Here is a 19,930-nt window from a genome sequence, read left to right on the forward strand (position 1 = left end):
CCCCCCAGAAGCGTGCACAAAACAGTTATCAAAATCTTACCCTACCACATAGCTGTGATTTTGTAAAATAACAACTCAGACGACCAGTAACATGATCCTCTTTAAGCATTTTGCTAGCAGGAAAAGCCCTTACATGCAGTACACCTGGTGAAAGATCAGCTTGGCTTAAAATATTCCAGTACAATTTTCAGAGTAAACAACTTCACAGAAGTTAATAAAAACATAAAAAAAAACCGTAAAACTTGTCACAAAGAAAAGTAAGAGGACAAACAAGAAGATAGTAATCATCAGGAGGGACAGTCCTGCTTCCTTTTCCAAAAAAAAAAAAAAGTGGATTTTAAGCTTCTCCAAAAAAAAAAAAATATGCCCAGGGCTCTAGTTCATGTGTATTTATGAAAACCAACTTTCAGTTGACATGTCTAACATGATTCTCAGTCACATCTTAACAGGGCATAAATTCATACACTTTTCAGTGCTCTGAAGATCAGATAATGCTCTATTATTGTATTTTCAAGGTCTTTGAAAATAAGTTGCCACTGAACAAGCAAAAATTAAACCTGAATACAAAATTACGATTAACAACATTTAACAAAGGTAATACAACCGCCTTAAATTCCCAATATTTAGTTTAAATTAAAAACAAAACAGTACAAAAAACAGCAATACCATCTTGTTAGTCAGTGCAAACACTACATACAGGGTTTTCAAAGGAAAGCCAAGAGCACCTGATACTTTTTGCCAAGTCATCTGGATTCTATAATCTCCAAGTTGAGAACTATTAATAAAAAAACGAGACAAAAAAAGAAAAGAAAAACCAAAATTGCTGTTACATTAGTGCATAACCTCTCAAAATGGTTGAAAATTGTTTCACTTATAACTTGGGGAAATCAATACCTAGTACATTAGCTGGAGGACTTAGGCACTTGGTTTACTTCCGATAACTTTACTTGGACAAGTAGCCTGTGTATGTGTATCTACAGTACTAAAGCAGAAATTGGGAGGGAGGGAAATGGAAACAAAAAGCTGCAGTAAAGCACTGCACCACAGACCTGCAAATAACGTAGCAGTGCAAAGCTAATGGTGTGTTAACCCTGTAAAAGTCTCAAGTCCAAATCTCCACCTCTCAGTCTTCAAACAGGAAACAATACTCCATGCAAAGTTCCACAACTAAAGAAAAAGCAGCTGCAACAAGACACAAGTTCTTCTCTCATGAAACAAAATAGAGACAAATAAGTTAGTCTTCCTTTCACTAGATGTATCATCGTAGGATCCTGCTAGTTTAAATAACTGAGTTGTTAGTTTTCTACAGAAGCCATTTTAAACAAGAATGGCTCAGATACCGCACCGGATTGCTACAAACTCATAAAAAGCTGCTTTAAGCTTAAGTAAAACAATGTCCAAATTCCATTCATTTGTGGAAAGTGAACGCCTTACCCTAGTAAAGTAAGTGGTTTTTTTTTTCTTCAGAATGCTAATGCGAGAGGGGCTTGAAGTATCAAAGAGTCCACAGGAAATGCATGACCCCAATATTATTTTTTTTAAAAAAAATATACATTATATAATATATATTATATATATAAAAAGCTAGTGTAAATGCTTCCATGGTGTGGTCACAAGCTGGAAAGATGAATGCCTTTCAGCTGTTAACCATCCTGCCATTTGCAACGGGCTTTAAAAAGTCATTTTTATCCTCAGACATAATGTGAGCAGTTTTCAAAATGAGGCTGCCAACACTGACTGATGTGCTGATGGGCAGGCAGCTTGCATTGCTAACAGATGTTGTGATCGGCTGACTGAAGCAAGAAGTTACGGGCAGGATTGTTTTCTGCTCCTCCCTGAGGAGAAAAATAAGTTACACAAATATTAAACAAGTACATGCACAAGTATCCGGAACTGAATGTGTGCATTAAATAAATACTGACATAAACTCATTATTAGCAACAGGCTAAACATCTTACTATGGAACGGTATGCTCAAGTTGTTAAATGTAGTCTGCCTCATTTCAAAGGCTGCATCACACATTAAAGACCACAGAACATATAAACCTAAAATAGTGTATTTTAAAAACTACCTCTCTATGGAGATTTGTGCAAACAGTATGACATTTAACCTTTTGAAGTTTTTCTTAGTTTCTGTTAACTATAAAAATACTTTTGCATTTTTTGCTTACTGAATGTGAAAGGTATTTTTAACAGCAGTGATACATTTCAGTATATACACTTACAACAATGCATACAAAAAATGGTACCATCCTGTGACTTTCGTATTTGTGACCTAATTCTATTTATTAACAAGTTCTTCTCACTTCACCATGTATACACAATGCAGATGTCTAATCCAAGTCTGAGTAGGTACGTAGTTCATCCTTAAACAATCATGCTTCAACTATTTTGATGCTGCTGTTTGTCTAATACTGGCAGACACTGCTGTTTTGTCTAACACTCACAGAATCACAAGGTCTTCACCTAAACTTTGCCTCTTCTGTTCCATTGATTCTTTCTGGTGCTGCTTTAGCAGATGCCCATTCTCTACAGTTGTTCCATTGAGCAGCTGATCATCTTGAGAACTAATACCTAGCTGGATATCCAGAATCTCCTACAGGAGAAAAGGAGAAATGTCCATCAGTACTGTCGCTACCAGCTTTAAATTTTCCTATTTTGTTCCACTACATAAAGCTGATGGAAATGGGAGTCTCATCATGAGACTTTTTATTTTTACTTCATACTATTGGAATGCCTACTACATTCTACTATAGAAAAAAGGAAAAAACAATTATTCAAAGACGGCAGTGAATGACAACAGTAGTATAAACATTAGTTGCTAGAAAATGGTTTATCAGGTAAGATATGAAAGATGCGATAAAAACAGTGAGACCTGTATCAATAATTAGGAGTAGAGGAAAGGCTAAAGATAAACGTCCTTCCATCTATGTAATGGAGATTCACAATTCATACTACAGTACTGCATCACATACCATAGGCAGAGCAAATAAAAGCTCTAGCCAGTATTGTAAGCCAGTATTGGAATGTACTATGCAGTATGTTTCAGATAAGAACCTTAATTTCTTTTAAGTGTACGATGCTTTAAAAAAAGGACAATTGATCCTAATGCTTGGAATTAACACCAGAATGTTCTATGACTGCACAGCAAAGGAGGAAATAGCGTAGAAGAAATTGGGGCAGATATACAGAATTACGAACAAACAATGAGGTAGTAGTGAAAACAAAAGAACACTGGATGACAATCACTTAAATGACTTTACTGTTAGAATCACGTGAGCACAAAGTTTAAATTAAATGATTACATTTAAATGTAAACTTTAACATAAAACATTCTCAACTATAGTTTCAACACTGACAGGGAAACGGAAAGGAACAGACCCCCCATCATCACTAATGCTATCAAAAGATAAAGAGCAAAAAGCTGAAAGCTATGATGAAGAACACAGTGAGCTGCTTTTAACTTCGGTAACATTAACTGCCAGGTATCCGAATGAGAAGTATGAGACCTCTAGTGTTAAAATAAAGCAAATGTTTGATATCACTACAAAGACTAAAAACAAAAGGCTTTGCTATCAACATAATCTAATTCACAAAGAAATTTTAGAAGCTTTTTAATAACTCATGAAAGGACCCTGTGACCTCTTTAGACACACAGATATTTGTACTTACTTCTATTTGTTCACCTTGCCCATCAGGTTCATCTGTATCAAGGGTTGACAGCTCCAATTCAATGTCTCGATCTGGCTTTGTGTCTGCACAGTCTTCAGTATAATCAGTCTAAAAAAAGAATTAATATGTTCTGTAAATATCAAGTTGGTTTTCATCTGCTTCACACAACACTCAAGTATTACAGTGAAAACAGAAGAAGCATTTCTAGGACACTACATTTCTACAACACAAAAGAGCTAGTTAGACACAAATAGAACTTCGGGCATAGACAACATAGGATACAAAGTTAAATCTAATCACATTAAAGTACTGAAACACAGAGATAAAATGAATACTGAAGTAGAAGTTCCAGTAGAGTCCATTGGCAGAATGTTTAAATTTATAGCATGTACAAGTAGAACAAAAAGTAATGACTGCATGAAAATGGATTGTCATATTCTTCCCAGTCTGTAAATGGGTGGCTGGAGCAGCAGCATAGCAGGTCTATCTACTTGATCTCAGGGAAATAACTGAGTGCAACAACAACAGTGACTTAACTTGCACAGAATGTGTAATAAATATTCGGGAAAGTTACAACTAAGTTCTAACTCTTAGTTAAAATGCACACACTTATGTATATTTCAAAAAAACTCAAAGACTCATTTCATCCCAATTACCCTTTTCTTTACCTCACCATTCCTCAAATCAATTTCCTTGCTTAAAAGATTTAAGGTAAGACGACTGCCTTCATCTAGAGAATTCCACTTCTGTTGCATGGCTAGTGCATTCGCCTCTCTCTGAAGTAATAATGAGTTGCTTTTGGCCTATGGAAAGAAACACATCAGTTACCAACAACTACACTTAAACCATGTATTGTCAAATGGGAAAATAAACCAGCTTACAAAAAGAACAGTTCTCTTGCTAGATGGGTAACTATATATTCCTTTAATCACAGCATTTATTTCATTCTGCATTTGCCGACATGTGTCAGACCCATCGCCTTCTCCCAGAAATGGCCTGCAAGGGCCAGACAGTGAATGGAACAGCTCATAGTAGCACTCCTTATGCATCACAGTAAGTGTTGCAGGACTAGTGTCTAGTTAACCCTTATTGATAATTTTGTCAATTGTACTATTTTCTGTAGGCTACACCAAGTAAATTTGTTTAAAATCACTTTACTAAATCACTTTTTTTTTAAATTAAAAAACTCATGTGGTATAATATCTGATCTTACCTGCTGTAATTCAATACTCAATAGATCTCCAGTGCTGGAATGCTTTCTGTGACCGGACAAATCTGTAACTATGAACCTGTCCCTTTAAGAGAAAGAAGGCAAAACTAGGAATTAAAAACAAGTTCTCTAAATCAAAGGCCCCATAAACTTCATTAGTCTATCAATCTTAGATTTTCGGACAGAAACTATGAGACTAAGATAACGTGCTCTTCATCTTCATTGGCGCTCACAATACCCCAAGGTATTATATGAAGCAAACATTTTTATTTTACATATAGGTAAGATGTGGCAAGAAAACTTGAGATGAAACTACTCAACATCACATATGTTGACACAACAGCTTGGCAGTACCCGACTCCAATTCTTTGATTAGGTCTCTCCAGGCATACATTGCTAGTAATTGGGTATTATTAGCTGCATTAAGTATTAAAGACTACACAACCTTTAATCCAGTTTTTCCAGGGCTTTATACTGGATAGGAAAAAAATCTTTTACTTTAAAATTAAGAACATCTGTTAATGGTTCCAGATTCCCTTTCCCCTCCATTCCGGATTTTGAAGAACAGCAAGCTATAGAAAACGCCTTTAAAAGAACACAGAAAAGAAGTCCATACCGTTCCGCATAACGTGCTGATGAAGTAGAATCTGAACCATAGGCACTCCATCTCGAGTCAACGGCATTGACATAAGGGACATAATCTGTAACAAATTAAGATGCCATTCATTATCTTCTCTGTTCTTAAAGTGGGATATAAAGGTATTTTAGCTCTTTGCATCTTCACTGCTGTAGTAAGCATGAACAGGATGAAATGCTCACGATGTTTGCTATATTGTCATATGAAGCTTGTACTTGTACCTGATACACTGATGGGCTTCGTAGCACTTCCTTGGGAAGCAGTGGCCTGAATAGGATCTGTCGTGTGGTAACCTGTGCGGGATGACCTGGAGATTGCACCCCACTTGGAGATGATTGGTCCATCGCTAAATGGGATTATAGGATCTTCTTCCTTTGCCCTTCTCTGAGTTTCAAATAAATGCACTCTCCTTTTGACATCCCCGCTGTCCAAATCCTACATATTTAGAGGACAGAAGATACATGGACTCATTTGATGTTATTCAGATTCTTCAGTTGGCCAATAACTTTCTGATTGTTGCTGAATACAATGCTGAAAATCTGTCCGACCAGAGAGCCAAGATGGGCCTCAGTGACTTAACTATTGCCCTTTAATGGCAAACTGACCATGAGAAAGCTATTGCCAGTGCCAGAAGAAATAATTTTGCTTTTCCAAGCTTATGTTTCCAGGCACAAAAAGTTCCAGCATGCTTTAAGGTCCTTCAGCACCCTCTCCTATACTTGAAGGAGGCCATATCAAACAAGGCTTGGGATGAGACTGGGTTATACTTGTTTTGTAGACTATAAAGGTAACCTGCTACACTGAATAGCAGGTCTGCAAAAAGCATGAGCTCCTACTCCTCCAGAGGTAAGCTGTATTCCATGATTCATATTATGTATTTTTTGTTTCCTGAAGTCTTTCAGTTTGCTTTTTTTTCTCTCATGTAAATTGGGTGATAAAAAATAAGTTGTATTTTATCTTCAGATTTGTTGCTATTAAACTGTTTATTAGAGAGAATGTGCCTTCCAACCAAGTAAGAGGCGTAGTCTAGGAAAACAGTTCATACAGATTCTCTGTGGGTACAAAGCAGCCAAGATTAAGTTCATGCTGATTATCCTGGGTCCACAGTACTTCAATTTTTCTCTGTAAGTGTATGTTGCTCTTGGGATTAACTTCAAAGTAAAGATTATCTGAAACAATGGCAATGTACAAATCTTAGAAACCTGAAAAGGCCAGTGATTCATTCATATATGATGGACTATTGCACTTAACCCAAACCACCAATGTGTTTCTGCAATGGAAACACCTGCTCTGAACTGGCCACAGTGACCCTATATTAACCAGTCAAGCCTGTCACTGCAATGTATTCTGAGACTATTTTAGATGCCTCAGAAATTGTAAGGATGTACCTGTACACATACACATTTATATAAAGAACTCTGAAGAGAGACAACAAAATTGAGAAGTCAAAAATTTTTATCCCGCTCTAATAATCAGAGAACACATTTAAAATTAATGAATTCTTACCAGTTTATAGACCATCTACTCAAAATATTTTGGCTACAAGTCTGATTTACAGAGATCTGTTATTAAAACAGCTGTTTTGGACATCTGAGAATTTTATTCATGGCACTACATTCTGTCACTGAAGTAAATAAACTGTTTATTTACAAAACTGGGAAAAGATATTCCAAACAACTTCAAATGGGCAGAATTACTTTAAAATACTAAGAATAGAAGCTATTAACTTTTTAAAAAAGGTTTGTTTTACCAAACAGAAGACATTTCAGCATGTAAGTATTATTACACTAACGAGATAACATACAGAAAACCCCTACCATTAACACGGCATTTGAATTGGCAATCACATCCTTGGGCTCCGAGTCGATAGCATTTATACAAGAGCCAATAGTGCCACAAGACCATGGTGAATAGTGAGAGAGATGGTCTTCCTCAAATTTAGTTCCACTCAAATCACTGACACCCTCTGAGAACTACAGAAAAGGGAATAAATAAGCAGTGAATAATAAAAACAGGAAATTCAGTCTTAAAATAAGGAAAGACATTTACTGCTGTTTAATTAATTTATCTCAAAAGTCAACCAAGGAGTTCTAGCCATATTCAAGACTTGACTTACGGACAATATAACCCATTCTGTCAAATTTTAAACCAGTATAGCTGACAGCTGTCAAAGAAGGGCAAGCTTTGCCACTATAAATAACTGCCTGGTCTGCCAAGATGAGAGACTGAAATCAGTGTCACTATGTTAGTGGCAGGTTTCTTCAGGCAAATACCTATGTAATTAAATTGACAGGAAGCCATGTGTTTTCCTTTAATGTCTAGAACAGTGGCAGACAGAAGTATGACTTGGAACCCTCCAACCTGAATGAAAAGGAATAAATCCTGACCTACCTTGAACGCACCTATAAGGGACTTCAGGTACCCCTACCTTACAAGATCTCTTCTGAATAACCAGAGTCTAACACCTCAAATATCATCAATGGAACTGTCAAACCACAGCAAGAGTGCTTAGCACACTGGTTCTCAAACTAGTTTCTTGGATGCATTTAATTTACATATATAGAAAATAAGTATAACAAGATTTTTTTTATTTCTTCAAAAAGCACACTATTCCTATTTGTTGAGTGTTTATTCTTGTTTACAGAACTTATCACATTAGTGCACAATGTTCTACGAATGCCTTTTGCCACTTAAGGGATATGTATTCTCTCGGACTTCAGAAGCATTTGCAGCTTGATTCAATCTACTCATCATGTCATAATGCCATTTGGAGTACAAAAGGGAAGGTCCTTCTTAATGGAAAACAGCTGTTGTTCCCTGCACAAAAACCTGGAGGTTCACAAAGCTTGTTCAATAAAATAATGTTTCCTTTAGTGAGGGTAAGTTGAATCACTTCTTGACCTTTTTTCTGCAGTCATCTTTAGCATCTGTCATGGTTTAACCCAGTAGGTAGCTAAACACCACGTAGCTGCTTGCTCACTCCCCCTGCCCACAGGGATGGGGGAGAGAATTGGGGGGGAGGAGGCGGGGAAGTAAAATTTGTGGGTTGATGTAAAGACAGTTCCATAGGACAGAAACAGAACAGAAAATTAAAAAAAAAAAGTAATAAAAGAATTAGAATACACAAAAGAAGTGAAGCACAAAGCAATTGCTCACCACCTGCTGACCGATGCCCAGTCACTTCCTGAGCAGTGGCCTCCGGCCAGCCTTCCCCCCAGTTTATACACTGAGCACGACATCATATGGTATAGAATATCCCTTTGGCCAGCTGGGGTCAGCTGTCCTTGCTGTGTCCCCTCCCAAATTCCCGTGCCCCTCCAGCCTCCTTGCCGGCAGGGCACGAGAAGTTGAAAAGTCCTTGACTTAGTATGAACGCTACTTAGCAACAACTAAAACATCAGTGTGTTATCAACATTATTCTCATACTAAATCCAACACAAAACAAAATATCAGCTACCAGGAAGAAATTAACTCTATCCCAGCTGAAACCACGACAGCATCACCTTAACATCAAATTGAATGCATTCATTATTAGATATTACCTTCCTTTTGCTAGAAGATTAAATTAATTTTATGAACAATAGATGGCAGGTAGAAAATCTTTACTAGAAATACTAAATGGCATCTTACGGAAACAAAAAAAGAAAGAAAAAAATAACTTCTTTGGCTTCCCACCTCTGTGCTGAAATCTACACTGAAGAGAGGAGAAGGTGGTGTTGGAGATGGTGTTGCCATAGGAAGGGTTGACGATACCAGAGGAGTTTTCTGTGTGTGGTACTGCGCCCACTGCTCCGGCTTCCGTCTTAATTGCTCATCATAACCAGTCTTCAAATGACCACAAGGCTCCTAGCAATAATAAATACAGGACTGTATATCCTACCATAATCTAATCAGAAGGCAAATACTTGCAGGGGACACACATGGATCCCCAAATTCCCTTGGGTCTGTAACCTTCCACTGATATCACTAGAAGAATTTCACAAGGATTTGGAGGAAAACCTGGCCCATGCATGGCAACTCAAATCTTAAATATGCAATTAATTCAAGCAACATGCTTGGGGATTAAAGAGGCAGAGGGGCTCTGGTCCTAATAAAGATTAGAGCGGTCTATTTTACAAGCCCATCTTATTAAGGTTAAAAACATAACAAGAACTTTGTCCAGGTCATACATCTTGATCACTGTAACCCCAAATACACAGAAGAGCTCTATGCTAATTATTTACCAACTTTTCAGTAATGACCTTCAGAACCAAGACTACATCCTTCCCTTCCTGGCTCTCACTTACCCTTGGTAAAGGCACAGTCCTCTGTTCATTTGGAGGTTGACAAGCCACAGAGTAATACCCATCCAAAGAGTTGTATCTCTCACGTAATGACGTCTGATAGACAGATGAGTGCATCACATCCATGGGAGGTAAAGAATTGCTCCTAATAATATCATCTCGTGGGTACATCTGTGGGCGCCAGATGCGCCTGCTGTCATAAACTGGAGCATACATTCCAGAAGGGACAGGAGGAACTGGTCCATACGGCTGCGGAGGAGGAGGTTGGTAAGGAGAATTCAGTCGATCTCGAGGGGGAAATGTACTGTAATGATCGGCATATGGCACGGAAGCAGGTGGGAGGGAGGATTCTGGAACGTTATTGGACCTCACAAAGCGAGGAACACAGGGAGCCACACCAGCTGGTACTGTTGGAGGTGGTGGATAATATCCTTAAAAATTGGAAAAAGGCATATTTAATGTAACCACAATGACCTAGAATTTTACACCTTCTAAAACTGTAAATAGTGTTGATAAGTACCTTTAGAGAAGAGTCACACTTTACAAACCTGTTACTGACCCTATCATTTTTCTGCAGAATATAATTTCATGTATGACAACCATATTTGCAGATGCAGTGCTGACCCTTTACCACCTTCACCCAATTTGGAAAATGGAATTTCTCTGCCATTGCTCCTGTGCACTATGGTATAACTACGTAACTGAAAATACAGCATCTTAAGCACTTCTTTATACAGGAAGTTAAAATAGTTCTCTAAAAGAAAAAGTTTTATATTGCTAAAAAAAAAATAATTCCAAAGGTTCACAAATAACCGTTTCACACTTGGCTTATTCTTTTTTGTTTGGAGAGGACTGTCTGAACACCTCTATCTTTTGTTTTAAGAGCTTGTGAATGACCTGATGCTGTAACACCTAATTGTTTGTCTGAATACAAACATGCACACTGCAACCTAAGAAGATGACTGAAACTTTTCCAAAACATTTGGGCAAGCACAAAGATGTGTAAGTCTCACAGTAGAAGCATGCTATGCCTCTGGGTCTGCATCCTGTCTATGGATATACTCACGGATAGGGCATGAGGTGAGCAAGCCTAAATAAATGCAATTAAATGCAACAAAGGAAAAAGTAGACGAAAGACCTTGAAGTTCAAGTTCTTCTGGATGCCAAGGTACAAGTTGCACAACATACAGCACACAAAGACAAGAACCACCAACACTGGGAGCAAACTACAGGTCCCTCCCATACTCAGTAAGGGACCAGATTAGTATTCCAGTAAGTGAAAAGTCAGGTAATACGTGAAAATAAAAAAAGTCACAAAACTGAGATAAAAGTTATTTCTCAGCATTCAGGTTTATCTAGAGAAAAGTTCAGAGCTATTTTTGATTCAATGCTCATCTCACTCACCTGTCTGCGGGTACTGTGGAACTTCATATGACAGCTGAGTCCTGGGATCTTGGAAATACTGAACATTATCAGAATGTGGAGGGTAGACAGGTACTCTGGGAACAAACGGGCTGGATTTTGGAGGCACAGAATTAACTTCTGTTCCAATATTAGGAGGACCAGCTGAGGTAGCTGCTGCCTGGCTTACAGGAGTCTTGGGTGGAGAACCAATTTTACTGAAAAGGATTACCAAGAAATCATTAAGCAGATCTTTACTTATTTCAGTCAGTCATCTCTTTGTGTACACCTCCATGTAACGGGGAAATCTGGGCCATGTCCATTTCCTCTGGAATTTTGTTTTTCATACCCCAAACTGATACTATTATTAAATCTTAGACTGTCTCCTAAGATAACTCAAAAGTGGATATAAATGTTTTGGTATGTACCCAGAAGCTTACATACCACTTTTAAGTGTATTCTGGTAAAGACAAAGTCTTTAAAAAGTTGCTTAGGGGCTCAGTGCTTCCTGGAGAAGTAGCTAAGAAGTTTTAAGGGAAAACCTCAAAACTAGAAGGTTTTCAGGATTATTAAGGGAGTACACGCTACGTGTACCCTTCTTGGCTTCAGGAAATGTCAAATTTTGAGTGCAAGTTTTTTGTTTTATTTGTATGTAATAACCCAATAGTAAGGTAAGATGCCAGGCTGAGAACAACAGAGTAACAGATAAAGGGAGAGATTTATCATTTTATCTATATCGCATGGGAGCATTCAACAGCTAAAACAACTGATGCTGGCTCTGACAACTTGAATTCACAATAGCTGCACTGCAGTACAAGATCTTACACAACTCTGCAGGCAGTGAGCACCAGCAACAACTGCAAGCCAGGACCAGAATTCAGTATTTATTTTTTGCCATGCACAAACCCCACGATAATCTAAAAGCAAAACGTTGTGCTAAGTTATCTTTATCAAAAAAAAGTTACCTACTTTTCAGGTAGTGATTCTGTAGGGGACGCAGAAACATTCTGACCATTGGCTCCAGTCTTCCCTCCCTTCTTGGTGTTCTCCAAAGTTCTCAAGGAGGTGTCTGCACAGCGAGGGATCAACTGGGGAACACCACTTTCTAGATTAGCTATTCCATTAGTACTTGGCACCATCTTTCCTGTTGCTTCAGGGCTTCCTATGACAGAAATTACGTTTCCTGTTGTGGTTGAGACGGTGCTATTTACCCCAACTTTATTTAGAAGGGGGAATGTTCTCACTGTTGCACTGATTTTTTTGTTCCTCAAGCGGTATCTATAAACAAACACATGTATAAACACACACAAAAGACAGATGATTTTAAAAGTGCTTATTGTGAAGTTTAATGTATTTGTAAACTAGCAAAAGGAAGGTATTGAGAAGAATGAAGTATCAAAAAATAAAAATACTTCAAAAAACTGGTGCTTATTTTCAACAGTCTGCAAACAGAACATCAATGTCTTCCTTGTAACCAGAGATCATCTCTCCTCTTAGAAGATCCACTTCTGCAGTTCTTTGAAAATGGATTTGGGTGAAAATAGCTTCAAGAATGCAGATGTTACATACTGTTCAAATAACTCACTTTATTTCCTAAGCAATTAAAATGTAATTAACATTCTCTCTCTTGTAGATGATATAACCAACCACTGACAGACACTGAGCCTAGACTCAGATTCAGGAAAGGAAATTTTACTTCATATGGGGTAAAATAAAACTGAAATTAGTTTGCAGACACTGCTTTACTGTATCTTTAATTTCATGCAAAGAGTTGTCACTTCAAGAGATTCACAAATCCTTCTGAATGAATAAATGTATAGAAGAAAGTGTTTTCAAAATTCTATGGAGATTGTTTGGATTTAAATTAAAAAGAAAAAAAAAAGGTCTCCCACACTCACTTTTCAAGCTCTTCCTGAGAATGAGCAAATGTACAGTTTGTTCCTCTTGGACATCCCCCTTGCTGTCGAAGGTCTCGGCACATACTTGTTTTGTATTTGCTATTTGGTTGTGGCTTAAAAAAAAAAAACACCACAAGATATTTCTCTTACAATCTAACAGATATTTACATAAAAATAGACTTAAACCACACAAAACACATCCATGATCTGTTTTTACATTTTGCACCTTTCATCAGAAAGCTAAGGAAATTTCTTGTTGATGGGCTAAGTACAATGCCATTGCATGGATCTCACTACAGCAAGCCCTGCTGCATTCCATACTCAGAAATGTCAAGTTCTCAAAACCTGAACACAGTAAATATCAGTATCATCAATTATTCCACAGAAAAGGCCATAAATATTTCAAATCAACAGTAATTTTTCGAAGTTGCATCTTTCAGTAAATGTACATTAAGACATATAATGCAACAATCGAATATATTTACCTGTGGAGTTTCATGGCCTTTTCTACTGTAATTCTGAATGAAATCCACCAGCCCATGTACCACAGTCTTTACAGCAACCATTGCATTTTCCAGTTGCTCCCATGTTGGAGATGCTGCATCTAAAATTATTGAAAACAGGCTTGTCATTCTGTCAATAATTCCAGTAGTATCATAAATAAGAGGCAACTCCTCTAGTACTTCAAAGCATCAAGTACTAGGACAGAACTCTGAGAGCCCTGAAGAAGAGTTTATGATATACTATGTTAATTAATGGGAATTTTGAAACCAGGAGGTTATCCTCTTAATAATTTACTTTGCTAGTTACAAAACATATCAAGAAATGTTTAAAAAGCTTCATTTGAATACCTGGATTTGGATCTATGTTTGCCAGGAGTTCTAAATGAGGCCTCAGCCTGTTTAAGTTTGCAGGATCCCCTGTGCGCTGCAAGACAATTGTCAATTCTTGTACACTCTTTGCAAAAGATTCTGGAGATTGGAGCTGAAAACAAAGTAAGCATTAGTGTGCTGCATCTTACAACTGTGAACTACTAATCTTAAAAAGATTTTCATTACATTAGTTCCTAAACGCAGCATGTAGTGTCTTCAGATGGCATACAGAGACTATCAGTGGAGAGAAATGTTATTTCTCAGCTCAGAATCTGCCCTATGAAGCTTCATCACAAGACACAAAAAAAGGGAGTTAGTCTTAAACTACTGAAAACCAGAATGTCTTCATATGAAGAATACACTACCATGGGGGAAAAAAAAAAATGTTCATTCTGGTTTTAATTAATATTTGATATGACTAAAGACAAGAAGTTAACTCAAGCAGTTCTGGGATTTTATTATAACATTTAATAGTCAAATCTAATCCTACAAAGATACTAAAATCATCCCTTTGACGAACCTTGTCAATAATGGATTGCATGTGTGATTTATGTGCCAAGTCACCGTAAAGAAGGGAAGACCATTGTTCTGGTGATATTCGAAGTCCTGCTTCCATGGCAATGTGAACAATTTGGGCATCATGTTCTCTCCGCAAAGCCTCATAACTCCTAAACTCTTCTTTAAGTTGCATCAGAGAAGAATCTTCATCCCTTTTAGTGACCTAATAAATAGCAACAGTTAAATACTCCTCCTTTAACAAAAAAAATAGTATCTCCAAGTTCATCAGAAAAAGACAGTTACACAGCACAAATCACAAAAGTGTTGCTTTTGTATATCTGGCATATACTTCATTTGCTTCCATGTATTCATCCACTTAGCTAGCAGTGCACAGGCAGAAACTCCAGCTCTTCAAACTTTTACAGGATCACAGATGCAAAACTATACCAACTTCCAACTAGGAAAGTAATCAGATTTGCTTAAGTCACAGGAGATACAGTTAGATATTTAGTAGTTCTACTAGTAGTTTTTGCTACACCATATTAAAGGATGACAAAGAAACAGGAAAGTCTCTAGAAGTGACTTAAATAATAAAAAGGAAGAAAAAATTTAAGATATTGACATTTAAAGAACAGAATATTTAACTGAGAGCCCACTATAAACTTAAGTAAAACTCTTAGGTTACAGAAGACATTCATCATAAAGGAGAGTAACAGGTCTCATTATTTTAATGTTTAGTTTAGTGATGTTGTGATAACCATCTTTTTAACTGTGATTCAAAAAGAAAAAAAGACCCATAGAATTAACTTCTCATTCTTCTCCAGATATAAAGAGTCAGGAATATTCAGTTTAAACAACCCATCCCTATATATCAAAAGTAAAGCACCTCTTCAGTGCAAGGTGGCTAGATACAGACAAAAGAAAAAGGAGAGAGAGACAGACAAATGTGTGGGAACACAACGTTGGCGTTTAGGCTGAGAGCAATCTCTGTGTATGGTGTCCCTCTCTCATGCCTGGCGTTGGGGCTAGAGAAGTTCCCAGGACTACAGTATTCCAGAAGTTTTCTTTAGAATGCTGGGATTGGATTCTAAACTTTGAGAGCATCCAGGCCAGTCTGCCATGTCTGTCCACGGCCAAGCCTTATGAATCTAAGTAAAGTCAAAAGTGATTATATTAAAACATTTCACTTCTTCCTGAAGCAGGCTAGGAGTGCCTAGAGAGTCAGGTTTCATGCCTCTTTCAGGGGAGATAACTTCCAGATGATGAGCAGCAGTTAATAATGAGGGCAGTAATTTCAGAATCTATTCTGGCTGATTCCACATGTGACCATTTGTTCCTTTGGCAGGGAATTTTAAGTATCAAACAACTACTTCGTGACAGTTTCAGATAAAAATCTTATAGTCTACACTATCTAAATGTGTAGAAACTGTACTTATGTAACATTTTACAGGTGAAAAATGCCAATCCTAGGTCAGCTTCTCTGGAGCTCACAGTAACAAACTTCAAATACTGGTATTTTACCTTAAAGCATGATGCTCTATACAGTAGCTGCACAACATGACCAATGCTCGTTTTAGAGGCCTGAGGAAATCTTGGTTCTAGCCTTTGCACAACAAAAAGTACCAGAACTTTTCTTGAGAGTGCAGAGCCATCTTCCAGTGCCAGTAATACAAGTTTCAGTGCCTCCTCTTGCATAGCTTTAACACACAAAAATAAAAGATAGGAAGTGAAATATATTGCCAGAAAACCGCAAGGCTATCATATATTAACATGATAAGTAGGAGCATCTGAATCATCTTGAACATAATTCCTTATTACTTTGTATTTCACTAATCATAAGAAAAAGCAGCTTTGTAAACATTTTGAGAAATTTGCTAGTTTAGAAGTATGTAGAAGCACTCTAAGCACAGCAAATTTAATGAGCTAAGAGCAATTTTCAGTAATAAACACATCAGTAGTGCAGTTTTTATACTTTTCTCCACTATGCAGTCTTGTGGTCTTTGTCATTTTGGATGACTCATCAATACTATACCATGAAACTGTATAGAATAAACATGGGAACAGTACAGGAATGCTATTATCAGTTGTTAGAATCGAGAGAGGAATATTTTCAGTTTAAACAGAATTTCCTTCTCATTTCTGTACTTGCTTCAGCAGCATTCTTAACTAGGAATTTGCTGTTTCTACCAAAGATATAAACATGATCATTATAAATTTTAAAATTAAAGTATGCTGCAACTAAATTTAGGCTAATTGTATTTACAACTAAAGTATGAAAAAGAGAGCATTTGCAGTTTCCTATCCAATTCTAATCACAGGCAGCAGTACAACCAGCCTGTGTAACAGTTACACTGCACTACAAATTGTGCATAAAGCATGCTTATTTACACTTTTTTGCCAGGATTTTTGAAATACTTCCTCACAATTTTGAGGAACAGTTAATAAGGGGGCAAAAAAAACCAAACCCAAAAATGTTAAAAGTGCGATTTTACTAACTTGTCTATTTTTTTTTTCCTTCTCCTTTCTTCCTGGCAAAAAAAGTTGAAAAACAGCAGTAATTACATCTTAATCTGAAGAGAATAATTTTTTGTTACTAAAAAGTACAGCTAAATATACTCTGTTGCTGATTCTACAGGTACCTTACCTGGTCCTAGAAACTGGCATCCTCGTGCCCTGACAGCAGCCCAAAGATTGGCAGAAAGCTGCTGAGGATTTTGGTGCTGCAAGATCAGTTCCGTAACAGTTCTCTCTCCCAGTGAACGAGCTGCCCTCATAGCTCTAACCCGACCCTCTTCCTCCACGAGCTGACAATTCACCAGTGTCACAAGCTTCCTTTGCATTGGACGGCTCAGTGCACTCTGATTCAAGCTTGCAACACCTTCAAAGAAAGAGAGAAAAGGCAAACTGTTGCTTCTAATCAGACAAATTTATCTGAGTAAGACAAACAAAAAGTCTAATAGTACGTGTCTTTCTCTAGGACTTGGATTCTAATCAGTGGTATCTTCCCTTCTCTTAAGCAACTCTGTGTAACTCATTATCAAAAAGAATTTTAATTAAAAGTCTTAAATTGACATCAAACCCATCCTTTGAGGAAAGTTCAGCTTTAGTACAAAGTCAGCTTCCAAGGTAATATTATTAAATAAAAAAAGAATATTTTGTAAACTTAAAAAAAAATCAAGCGTCACAGGTGTCAATAAGTTTTTAAAAACTTAAAGCAAAATTTATTACAGAAATGAGAGGATTATCCTATTGACATCTGAAATCAGTGCTGAAAACATAATGCTGTTAAAAGTAAGCTACATCAAAATTCCACTGTTCAGTAGAGACTCACCTTTTCCTCCACTTAATGGCTTTAAGTAGAGTGCCAAATCCTCAACACATTTCTTTGCTACTTCATAATGTTTGTTCTCTCCTACATTACTCAACTTTACTGTCTGATGATCAGGTACCTAAGAAAATGCAAGGGAGAGGAGGGGGGAGAAGAATTACATATACCCGGCTGACCTATCTGATATGCCTATGATTGTACCAACATCACTACTATTAAGTACATCAACGCTGCAGACGTACGCTGCTTTTTAGAGAAGGAAAAGACAGGACCCACCCAAGGTATGTAGAATGTAATAAGAAGTAACAAGAAGGACTCAAGACGGGAATCAGGGTGATGAAAGATTATTTCTGTTAGTACTCAACACATTAAGAACAAAAATAGGGTAGAAAACAATAACCAAGGTCAATGAGAAGGTACTTAAAAGATGAATGAAGAACACAAGATTTGAGAGGATGATCAGTGTACGAGATCAGCATGATTTACTGCAGAGAGATAAGGGAAGTTATAAGACAAAATTAACTAGCAAGAAAATAATACAAAAAGAAAATAAAAAGCAAAGTTAAAAATAATTTAAGCATAATTTGGGCATGCTGAAATCTTCAAAGAGAAGAAACAACAAACTTAACTTGGTGGAAAAAACTTAATGTAGGGTAACAAGGTTGGACAATGAAAATGGAGAGAGTATTAGTCACAATACATTAAATTGTTTTAAAGACACTGCAAGAAGTTAGGAGACCAGGAAAACGAACGTTGTAAGATCAAGGCAGTGACTTGACACAAACTTAGGAAAAAAAATATATGGAAGGAACACGTGAACTTGAGAAACAAAACCACTTCAACATAGTGTTATTACCAATAGCTGTGTCAAGGCATGTGATGAGACATTAAAAAGAAAAGTAAAAAGTATCTTCTTACTGCATCACCCAGGTGTTACAGCAAGAGTAATATGAAAAAGAATATGAAACAGTGTAAGGTGAACAGACTTATTTAGTCTCCATAAAGTGCAGTACTGATTATATAATCACTGTTTTGCCACTGCTACGAGACAGCACAGGGAACATTCCTGGCCTGATTAGCCAGTGTCTGAAAACACAACTGAAAAGCCATCATCATGCATATTTTTAAAAAATTATACACACATACTTCTGAAACTTGGTTAAACGGCTAGCTACTTTCGAACATGTGACATGTAGAAACAAGATTCCTTGCAAGAGTACAATGAACGAGTGCAATCTGCAGGTTCATTTTTCTAATGACAGTTGTGACAGATAACTGTCTATTTCCTAATGGGTATTTTTCTCCAGTCACAGTTCAAGAGCCTTTTGAAACCAGAATTCAGCTTATAACTAAAATAGGTTTCCATTTTATGAGAAGAGGATGGTACTGACAATGGTGTGGTTGCTTTTAGGGTATGATTTTCTAATATTTAGAAGTCCATACAAAATCTTACCCTTTTTTTTTTTTTTTAGACTAAAGTGAAGGAAAAAGATCAGCACACGTACTGCAACTGGCACGTAAATGGTAATAACACGAAGTGGCAAAACAAAGAGCTGCTTAAATCATACCTGGGCTCCAACTAACTGGAGGAGTGCAAAGTTTACAGGAAGCACATCGATGTCTGTATTGATGGCAGTCTGGTCGAAAGGACATGCCTTGCGATGAAGCTTGTTCAGGCAGGTCTTACAGACAGTGTGAGAGCAACCTAAGCTGATGGGTTTGTGCACATTCTCATCAAACTCGTTGTAGCAGATTGGGCAGGACAGAAATTCTGTCCACTGAGCTGCCTGCACAGGCATTGTGGAAGCTGGACACTTGTTTAGCAGGCTAGCAGACCATTATTTCACTGTACTATGTTTTGGCAGCTGTAAGTGAATAACAGAGTATTTAAAACATGCTTCTGGTAATTTAGAATTATTTCTAATTCAAAAAACCCCACCATTTCAATATTTTACAGAATTAAATCAAATCTTTATGTTGAAGTACCCAAAAAATCCCAACTTTGTGTTAGTTTAATAGTTGTACCAAAAAAGGCTCATGAACTGAATTAAAGTGGACTACCATAAGTTGAAGTCAAACCTATTCACAATAAAGGCATTAAAGTTCTTCTCACAGGATTAAATACACCTTTC

The 19,930-nt window shown here is 37.1% G+C and overlaps 1 protein-coding gene across 2 annotated transcripts; it reads right to left on the minus strand.

The window, feature by feature from the left end:
• Positions 1–1,000: 1,000 nt before the first annotated feature.
• On the minus strand, positions 1,001–19,666 carry RC3H2 (ring finger and CCCH-type domains 2). Of its 2 annotated transcripts, none has more exons than XM_009701334.1 (20): positions 19,367–19,666; positions 17,802–17,919; positions 17,115–17,348; positions 15,992–16,167; positions 14,493–14,693; positions 13,952–14,084; positions 13,586–13,704; positions 13,101–13,213; positions 12,172–12,480; positions 11,206–11,420; positions 9,805–10,232; positions 9,194–9,364; positions 7,336–7,491; positions 5,740–5,953; positions 5,498–5,582; positions 4,885–4,966; positions 4,340–4,474; positions 3,672–3,779; positions 2,447–2,595; positions 1,001–1,835 (listed from the first exon to the last, which is right to left on the minus strand). In XM_009701334.1, the coding sequence occupies exons 1-20, from the start codon at positions 19,595–19,597 to the stop codon at positions 1,637–1,639; spliced, it is 3,576 nt and encodes a 1,191-aa protein (XP_009699636.1). In that variant the 5' UTR covers positions 19,598–19,666; the 3' UTR covers positions 1,001–1,636. The 2 variants fall into 2 exon arrangements, with proteins under 2 accessions (XP_009699636.1, XP_009699628.1); XM_009701326.1 differs by having other exon boundaries at positions 4,328–4,474.
• Positions 19,667–19,930: the final 264 nt, after the last annotated feature.

The sequence above is a fragment of the Cariama cristata genome, unplaced genomic scaffold (genome assembly GCF_000690535.1).
Source record: "Cariama cristata isolate BGI_N322 unplaced genomic scaffold, ASM69053v1 scaffold9720, whole genome shotgun sequence".
Classification (NCBI taxonomy): Eukaryota; Metazoa; Chordata; class Aves; order Cariamiformes; family Cariamidae; genus Cariama; species Cariama cristata.